This window comes from Rhagoletis pomonella, unplaced genomic scaffold (assembly GCF_013731165.1).
Source record: "Rhagoletis pomonella isolate Grant_MI unplaced genomic scaffold, Rhpom_1.0 Rhpom_scaffold_00009, whole genome shotgun sequence".
In the NCBI taxonomy this organism is placed as follows: Eukaryota; Metazoa; Arthropoda; class Insecta; order Diptera; family Tephritidae; genus Rhagoletis; species Rhagoletis pomonella.
In genome coordinates this window covers 7,047,420-7,056,927 of record NW_023458563.1, presented here as the reverse complement: position 1 = coordinate 7,056,927, position 9,508 = coordinate 7,047,420, and the positions used below count along the sequence as shown (strand labels likewise).

Here is a 9,508-nt window from a genome sequence, read left to right as displayed (position 1 = left end):
ATCAGATGGATTCAACGTTTATTCGGATACGATATTATTTTATATAATTTAGATGATTTAAATTGTCCAAATTTAAAGAATTTATATATTAAAAATACAAATATAAATACTTGTAAATATCATAAAAATTCTATGATATGTGCTGAAAAAATGTAATAATATTAAGAAAATGTATATCTTCATTAAATATCTAATAAATTAAAAAAAATAAGTAATTATAACACTTTATTTTATTTCAAATTAAATTTTATTTGTTTTCAACATCAACAGACCTTTCCTTTCATATATATGTATATATACTCATACATATTAAATACTTAGCAATTAACTATGTGAACATTATTAACACACTTTTCTAGGGGTGGAGCATCTATATATGTATATACATATGTATGTATGTACCCTGCAGGGAAACCGCGGACTGGTGCATAAAATTTCTAGTTCCGTACAAGATCTTTATCGCCAAAAACGAACCAGTCCGATAGTAAGTAGATCCCCACCAGTTCAAAATCAGCGAAATGTGGGTCTCTTATAAAAACTATTTTAATTCTCTTTTTTCATTAGAAATCTATATCTAAAGTGACGAATTTAGAACTGGTTCGGAATTATAGAAAAAGGGACGCAGAACGAACTAGATCTTATCTGTCGAATTTATAACTAGTTCGAAACTATCGAAAAAGGGATGCAGCGGGGGCTTGTTTACCTTACATAGATATGTGTTTGGCGGCTTTTTCGTTCAAATGCACTTTCATTCTGCACTTCGCAGATGCTATTTCATAGTTTGGTAATACAAAACAAAACTTTGTATTAACATACTAACATCTTGGGGCCAACTGGAATGTAACAAATAACAGCGAGCACCTCTGGAAAGTCAGCTACAGCCAAAGGTATGTAAACGTACATTTCTTACAATAATTCAAACAAATTTAATTTCAAATTGAAAAAAACGTTTCTTTGAAAATAATGTAAAATCGCACACACGGAAGAACCAAAAATATTGAAAGATACTTTTTTCTTTCGTCTGTCAAGTTTAGAACTGGTTCGGAACTATAGAATTTTGGACTAGTTCGGAACTATCGAAAAAGGGATGCAGCGGGGGGCAATTGACACTTCCTAGGACATCGCCATGTTAAATTCGCCGGTTGCTTGCATGCAAAAGAGATTTATCGCGAACCACTACTGAGTCTAAATGTACTAGAAGCGCACCAGTTCAGAACTAGAGATTTTCTCCACAGGGTATGTTTGCATATAGATGTATGTATGAGAATACGTATGTGTATATGTATACCAATACACCTTACCAATATTCGACATATAAACCACCTTGTATCGGATTTATTGGATTTCCATCAGCGGAACACCCTGTGATCGATTCCGGTTCTGGACTGAGATTTGCCACCAGCGACATCGTGCGGCTTTTATCTGGGTTCTGAACTTGGATTACGACGCGACATCTTTTGGCGTAGCAACAGCAAACCATATAGCGGTTCTGCACCGGAGCAACAGCAAACGTTATGGTGGAACCGCCATAAATATACTACTCCTATTCACGAATCCAAGTGTATTTGTAAAGGTGCTGCAGCTCACCAATGTAATAATAGTGCCGATAAAAAGGTAAAATATAAACTTTAGTTTGCTATTAAAAACCCGACCTCCATTCTATTTGAAGATCGATACCTGTACTTGGAACTAGCATCGAAAGAAAATATCGATGCCTAAGAAGTATCGGGCTAAAAGTATCGATACCTACTTATATCGATATTTGTACCTATATAAGAATTGTTTTTATAAAAAACGCCATCCCATATCTATGAACTTTTGTCAAAATGACTTACATATGTTGCTATAATTTTTGATTTTAGGCGAATGCTACTTAATCTTTTTAAGAAAAACTTTAAGTTTTAAAACATGGTTTACTAGGATGGCCTCCCAGAAAACAAGAAAAAGGGCAAAGTCCAATACGTTGTTTTTGAAAATTCCCCAGAATTTTTTTTAACAGAATTGTCGTTTGTATGTATATGGGCAAATCTAAAAAATAGGTACACTTCCAAAATAAAAATTTTAATTTTTAAATTTGCGAGCACACCTATGTTTTATATATAATTTTGTTCGTAATCTTTTAATAAATCGATTAATATAAGTGTAATTCATTTTCATCAAGTGCTTCAAAAATTAGACGAGAAATAAACATGAAATAGAAAACAAAAGAATAAGCTGGGTTCAAATTACGCTGTACAAGTTGTAAACTTTGAGCAAAGCTTTTGAAAGTTGAACTCACTTAATTGAGACGTTCTAAATTCAATGGCATGCCCCGTTTTACCAGATTGGCTCCGGTTTTCGAGATAACGGTACTTGAAAATTTGATTAAATTTTAACTATTTTATAAATAACTCCCTCGGTTTTGAAGTTATTTTACTAAAATTTTGCACATAATAGTTTTTTAATATTACCTTAATTATTCCTTAAAATTATCGAAATAGGTTCACATTTACATATAGCTCCAATACAACTGATTACTCAGATATGTGTTTTTGCGCTATAACTCTAACTTCATATCTGAATAATAAATTGTGTACATGCTATATGTTAAATTGAACCTATACTAAATTTTAGCCTGTTTAATTGGAGGAGTTATAACGCAAAACAACGTCTCTGATCAATCAGTTGTATGGGAGCTAGATGTTTTAGTGAACCTATTTCGAAGATTTTATGGAATAGTTAAGGTAATATTAAAAAAACGGTTATGTTAAAAATTTTAGTCAAATATCTTTAAAACTCAGGGACTTTTCTATAAAATATGTAGTTAAAATTTAAGCAAAGTTTCAAGTACCGCTCTCTCGAAAAATGGAGCCAATAGGGTAAAACTGAGGACGCCATTGAATTAAGAAGGCTCCAATTAGGTAAGAGCAACTATCAGAACAAGTGTCGAAAAAAAGTTGCTTTGATACCACTCTCGAAATATTCTGACTAAAAGAAGGAGCATCATTAAAAGTAGTAAATCAGAGTTTTTACACACTTCTAGAGAAACAATTTTTGAAGCATTTTACAGGTATATGTAATTTTATAAGGACTAGCAGTTATAGAAAAAGTTAGATCGTTTCGACGTATTTTCCAAAAGTGCCTTCAATTAAGGTGTTTTTGAAATAAAAATGACGCTCAAGATCGCAGAATATTTTATCTTTAAAAGTTAGTTTATTCTGAAAGCACACCTCTTGCTAAGGTATCAAATTATTCGTAATTGTTTGTAGAATACAATACATACTTAAAAAGTTCTTAAAATTAAATGCTTCAAAACCTATATGCGATAAACCGAAAATTTTGAAAATTGTGAAATGTGGAGTTACAGACTTTGAGTTACTTGCCATTTCGTTATTTTTTAATGCACACTTTTCTCACCTACTACATATGAAGTATACACATAAGTGCTAAATGCCCATTAAATTTCAAGTCAGAATATGGTGTGCTTCAAAAGTTATGACATAATTAATTTTTCCCCTCTTAAAAATTACGTAAAAAATTCACTTGTTTTCCTTATTTTTTTAATTTAAACACCTATATTTCAAAAGTTATGCAGCAAATTGATCCAAATTTTTTGAGGCTTCAAGTATACGTCAGTGAATTATATCCAAAAGCAACCAGCTTGATTTAGTTTACAACAGTGAAAATAAAGCTAAATAACACAAAGGTTACCTGTTTTTTAGATTTGCCCATATACATATTTTATTTGTTTTACTTTTTATTTATTTTGTACAAAGAGAAAGCGATTGAGATCAAACACAATTATTTTATAATTTATTTAATACACATGAATTAATTAATAAAAGTCATCTGTATTATAACACTGTTCAACAGCAGTTCTGCAAAGTAACAATGGTATATTTCTGAAAGAAGTAATCATTTTGATAAGTTTAAGGGTCCATTTGCTAAGTCCATTTGTAGAAAATTTAAAGGGGAGGAAAAACAATTTTTCAAAACATTTCCTTCAAGAATTTTGCAGAGGGCTCCGTTGTAAATTAAAAGATTCAGAATTTTTGGTGAGCTTATCGTTTTTTCTGTGCCTCTTTTGGACTTAGTACATTTGCCTTTAATTGAATATAAACTTGAAGACGTTGCGTTTTTAATTTACCTTGCTTTCCATACCGAAATATGAGTTTTCATAAAAAGTGGACTTAGCAACTTTTCACTTTAAGCTAGCGATATGTTAATGAGATGATTATAGGTCTTTCTCTGTAGGAATTTTTCATTGGCAACTAAACTGCCAAAAATTTTTAGATATTCACAATAATAATTTGATGAAAAGAAGTCCGGAAATAAAATTTTCACTGAATCGGGTTTCGATATAAGTACTTTCTTCCGATACCTACTCAGTACTCGGTTCAAAAGTATCGATACCAATATTACTTGGTATCGTACGAAAAGTATCGAGTATGTACTTGTATTTACTAGTATCGTTTTATCCCTACGCAGCCGTACTGCGATGAACATGATGTCGGTGGACATATAAGTAATTTTTTCGCAACTTTTCATACCCTTCCTCTCGTAAACTATTTTTCCCTTTCTCTAGCCCGCGGTCGCACTTTCGCCGCTGTGCGGGCAAAAAAGAGTCCACCTCTGGTGTTGAGTGTTAATTCTATTTAAGTAATTTTTGGAGTAAAGTTTAGGTTGACGGGAGTTGAACCTTTGGTACAAAATGTTTTGTTCTTTGATGCAGAAAGCTAAGGCTGTAGCCAGGGAGTTTGGTTGCATGGTCCGTATTCTAGACCCTAAGGGATTTTTTAAGCCGCTGAGGAAATAGTTTAGGCACATATCAGCATACAGATCCTTCTTAGCTTTTACCATGGTTAGATCCTGTTCCTGTAGTAGAACATTATTGCACAGCGCTGTTTGCAGCTGAACAATTGCACTGTAGAAGTTCTCGTCTGTTTTGATGAATTGCGTAGCATTATTAAAGTCTCAGATGAGAGAGGTTTCCGTCCGTTTGTCGGAGTAGTGCAGAATGAGATTTCTTTTTATGTCGTCCCAAACCAGTGGGGTGCCGTACATGTTAAGAATCTCATTTCTTACCAATTTTTTTTCTTATGGCTCGTAAAAGTATTTTGCCATAGGGGGTGTTGTCTGTTCCTCTAATATAAACTAATATTTCCTCCGCTTTAATTAAAAATTCGTGGAGCAGTTTTGAATTGCCGTCAAATTTTGGTGAGTCTTTTATGGCGTCCGGGATTCTCAAAGAATTAAAATTGTCCACCTCGCTGAAGCCAGTGGACCCCAGTTGGTCGTTGAATTTGAATTTTTTAATCCTTGCCGTAGCAGAGTTTGATGCTATCGGAAGGACTAAGCGAAAGACTTAAAAAAACAATTTCTTTAGTTTTTGGTTAATTGGTTAACCTCACCGTAGCAGAGCTTGATGCTATAGGAAGGATGATGCCAGCGTAAGATTTCAAAAAAAAAAATATTCTATTGTTTTCGTTAACCTCACCGTAGCAGAGTTTGACGCTATCGGAAGGATTGTGCCAGAAGGGTAGATTTTGTTTTGATGGTAATTTTGTTTTCAAAGTTAGATGATCATTACTGTAGTAGAGTTGAGGATCTTAATTCAAAATGAGTATAGTAATGTGTAGTCTTTGCAGAGTTTGATGCAAAGGCTAGCAATTAGTTGATTAAAATTCTTTTCCTCGTTTGTTTGTTAGAACATACTATATGTTTTGCTCACTCACACTGAAAAATAAACGAATGTCTTTTCCTTGAAGTTCGTAATGCAACAGTGAGGGATAGAAATAGTCCAGTATTCAGTCCTTTGATCCTGCTCCTTGTAGTGCTTAGTGATGGCAAAAAAAATTTAATAATCGATTAATCGGTTAATTGATTAATCGAAAGCACTCGATTAATAATTGCTATTAATCGTAAGAAAATAACCGATTAATCGGTCATATCGATTAAAATCGAAAATTAATAAAAACCATTTATAAGTTATAAAAACTGACTTACACCCCGTGTCGAAATTATAGCGCACGACAAGATTATTTTGGGTTATTTAATTTTAGTTATTTTTTAAATATTGCTTATTCTTTGGCAAAAAAAACTTAGAAATATAAATATATCAAACTTCCTGCAATATTAAACAAAAAATCAAAAAAAAAAATCCAGTTTTTTAATTAGATTTCTTAGAAAGATTTTCAGTATGCAGTTTTGTGGGCCATTAAATTTTTATATGAAAAATTCCAAGACTTAAGTATCAGGCATTTACCTCTCATTTTTGGTATTTTTCTGTTTGGTAATGGTGTTGCTTATTTTCTTCCATATAAACGAGAAGAAAATGCGCAACACCGAATTCGGAAAATAAAATGAAAATATGTGCTTACCTGGGTTGTGATTTTTTAGTAGCTACTTAGGTTAAGCTTGTGTTGCGGCTTTTGGCAAAAATATTGTTTAAAAAATTTACAGAATACGAGAGTGTAAAAAACATGTCAACTTATTTTGATTCATACATTATTGTGTGCGTAAATTAGTAAATTTTTGATGGTTTCTTTTCGATTATTTTGAAAAATTAATTGGTTAATCGCTCAATTAATCGAAAGGAAAATTTCGATACAATTAAATCGTTAACCGAATGAAAATAACCGATTATAATCGTTTATTCGATTAATCGTGCCATCAGTAGTAGTGCTCGATGCACTGTGGAAATGGTCTTCCGGCTGGGTACACTTACACTGAAACCTGTATGTTGCGCCCCATCGACTGCGCCAGGTAACAAGTTGGGAAGAACCCAGGTAAAATATATAACAACCACTAGCTCCTCAACTGGAGCTATACACCAACTAAAACACTCAGTGCTTCATTGTAAACTGTCGAATCCGTTCTTTATTGGAAGTTGGTTGTATTTATAACTATAAAAGTGATTATTCTACAATTATATAAAATGCTTATTATATCAGGGTTTGAAAGTGCTGTAATTTTTTTATTTTATTTACTTTTGATATTATTCAACTTCGGCATATCATAATAGCAAAAGCAAAGCAATAGTAAATAAAAAAATAGCCTATGCTTGACTGCCGCTTTGCTGTGAAGCTCCGACAGCTATCGAATAGTTCATAAGCAATTTGCGGCAGCACAGCGACAGCATAGCCTCAGCAAAGCAACAGTAGTTTGTTTATTGCTTTGCTGTGAAACTACAAATAACAAACTACAAACCCAGTGGGAAAATTTAATGTATATTAATCGAAAAAATAATCAGTAAAACAACCCTTTTCATATTCGAAAATGCATTTTTTCCCCAGGCCTATGTCCTGAGGAAAGTGGGGCATTCAAGTGTGCATTACCTAGTATCGAGAAATGAATGTGTTTTAATATGAAATTTTTGGAACTTTTTGAATACATTAGAATGCTGGTTACATAGTTAGCAATAATATAACCGAGAACTCATAAGAAATACATTACATTATTTATCACGCATGTAATGCATTACAACTTTTCCGGTTGGGTATGTATGTATGTATGAATTACGTATGTTTGTATCAAGGCGAATTAATACAAGGTGGTGTTATTAGACCAGCAGATTCCTTCTTCTTCCATTCGCAACAACAAAAATAACAACAACAAAAACTCGTCAGTCACAGTTACTCGTACATGCATATGAATGCATGGGCGTATGAGTGATTATTATATTTAGACATTAAGTAGCAATAGGCGACAAAGTTTTAAATTTTAAGTACGTACATACATACTATGTATGTATGTATGTGCTATTTAGTTTTGTAAGCTCTCCATATATTGTTTCTCAAATAATGGCAATTCATTGATGGCTTTATTCAAAAGTGCAGAGTTTAGCTTTACTAAAAGAATGTCTTCTAATGTGTCTTGATTTAGCCTACTGCGATTATCCGTTAGAATTATCTTCAAAGAGGAAAACGCTCGCTCGATGGTAACCTGTTAAATACACATACACATTTAATAGGAAAAAATTGCAAATTAGTTTACCTGGGTAGGGGGAATAGCGAAGCAAACGTTGCTTAATGCGTACAGCTCAGGTTCGGAGTGTTTTCTCTCTTTCCAAAATTGCAAAATATTGACATCGCTGCGCACAAGTGGCAAATGAAGATTTGCAATTTTTGAATAAGCAGACAGCCAGAAGTGGCATCCATCTTTTGCATTAAAAATGAATTCAGCATCTCTTCTGCTTCGTCTTCGAAGGCATTTCTGTTTGCTAATAAAGCATTATCGGCACTCATATTTTCTAACACTACAGAAATAGTGCGAAGTTTTCCCCACAAGCGCTTTAAGTAATCAACGGCTTCTTGCCGTTTTTGGGTATTTAAGATGTGATGGAACCTTGCATCTAAAAAGAGGCATGCTTTAAAGCTTTCGTTCTCCAGAAGCTTTGCTGTACGCTTCTCCATGCTTTCTAAAAGTTTATTTCCAATTTTCTTGATCAGTTCTTTGTTATGATTATTTTCCACAATTCGTTCTATTAACATTCTGCACTTTAACCACTGCGCATAAAAGTTGCCGCAATGCAATTGCTCCGCCTGAAACATAATTATAGTTTTAGGTAAGGGATCAAAAACAGTGCCATAGCATTCCATGAAGTCCCAAAGAACATCAGAATTTTCAAAGTTTTCTTCGATACTTTTGTTTCTCACAGACTCAACTGCACTGAGAAGTTCTTTTGCAGACAAAAGCGTTTGTATCATGTTAAAGGTAGAACCCCATCTTGTAGAGCAATCAAGTTGGGAAATTTTAGATTTCTTAGTTCGAATGCATCTTTAAATCCATTTGATGGTTTTCGAACAAATTTTGTAAAGTTCCTACAAGTTAATAAAATGTCCTTAATTTGTACATCCTTCGTCACGTCTAGCGCGCACAGCTGAGCTGTATGGGCTGCACACCTACAAACTTGTATATGCTCAACGCGAATATCTGATGCTCCTTCTAAATTATCTATATTGTGTAAATATGTACCGTTAAGCGCTTCTATTTCGTGGTCTTCGTAGTAATCAGACAAAGTTTTTGTGGTTTTTATCATGTTAGCCCCATTATCGGATGTAATCGAAATTATTTGGTTAAATTTAACATCGTATTTTTTTATCGTTCTTAAGACTTCTGCAGCCAAATTATTCGACGCGCTTGCACCAATGCCCTTTAACTCCACCATTCCCAATATAAAAGATCGAATTTAATCGTCTTTTATAAATTGAGCACTTATGCCGAATATGTTGCGAGACAGCCTTGATGCGCTGTCAATTTTAAGAGACAAAATTCTGGAGTTCATTTCGCTCTTCATTTCTAGTCTTATATTTTCTGCAACCTTATTGAGTGTTTCTTTGCAATTTTTCGCATTTAATGTAAACCGCTTGCCAATTTTTTCTGCCAATCCATCGCAAATCGGATCAACGAGGTTTCTTAGATTGGGAGAGTTCAAAACATTAAATGGAATACTATCCTCTGTAACCAAGCCAATGTACGAGCGGAAAAGTATTTTTTTATTCATTTGAATTTTAATTATTTGTTTTTT

The 9,508-nt window shown here is 33.3% G+C and overlaps 1 protein-coding gene across 3 annotated transcripts in view; it reads right to left on the bottom strand.

Annotated features, from left to right (window-relative positions):
• The window catches only part of LOC118745560 (flocculation protein FLO11-like), a 537,740-nt gene that overhangs the window by 304,655 nt on the left and 223,577 nt on the right, over nucleotides 1-9,508 (bottom strand). The window contains exon 4 of one of the 3 annotated variants that reach the window (XM_036479037.1): nucleotides 8,366-8,522. The exons of the other annotated variants lie outside the window; for them this stretch is intronic. Coding sequence (XP_036334930.1) covers nucleotides 8,480-8,522 — 43 coding nt within the window. The 3' untranslated portion in view covers nucleotides 8,366-8,479. Of the gene's footprint in view, nucleotides 1-8,365; nucleotides 8,523-9,508 lie in introns of those variants that run through there. 3 annotated transcript variants of the gene reach the window in all.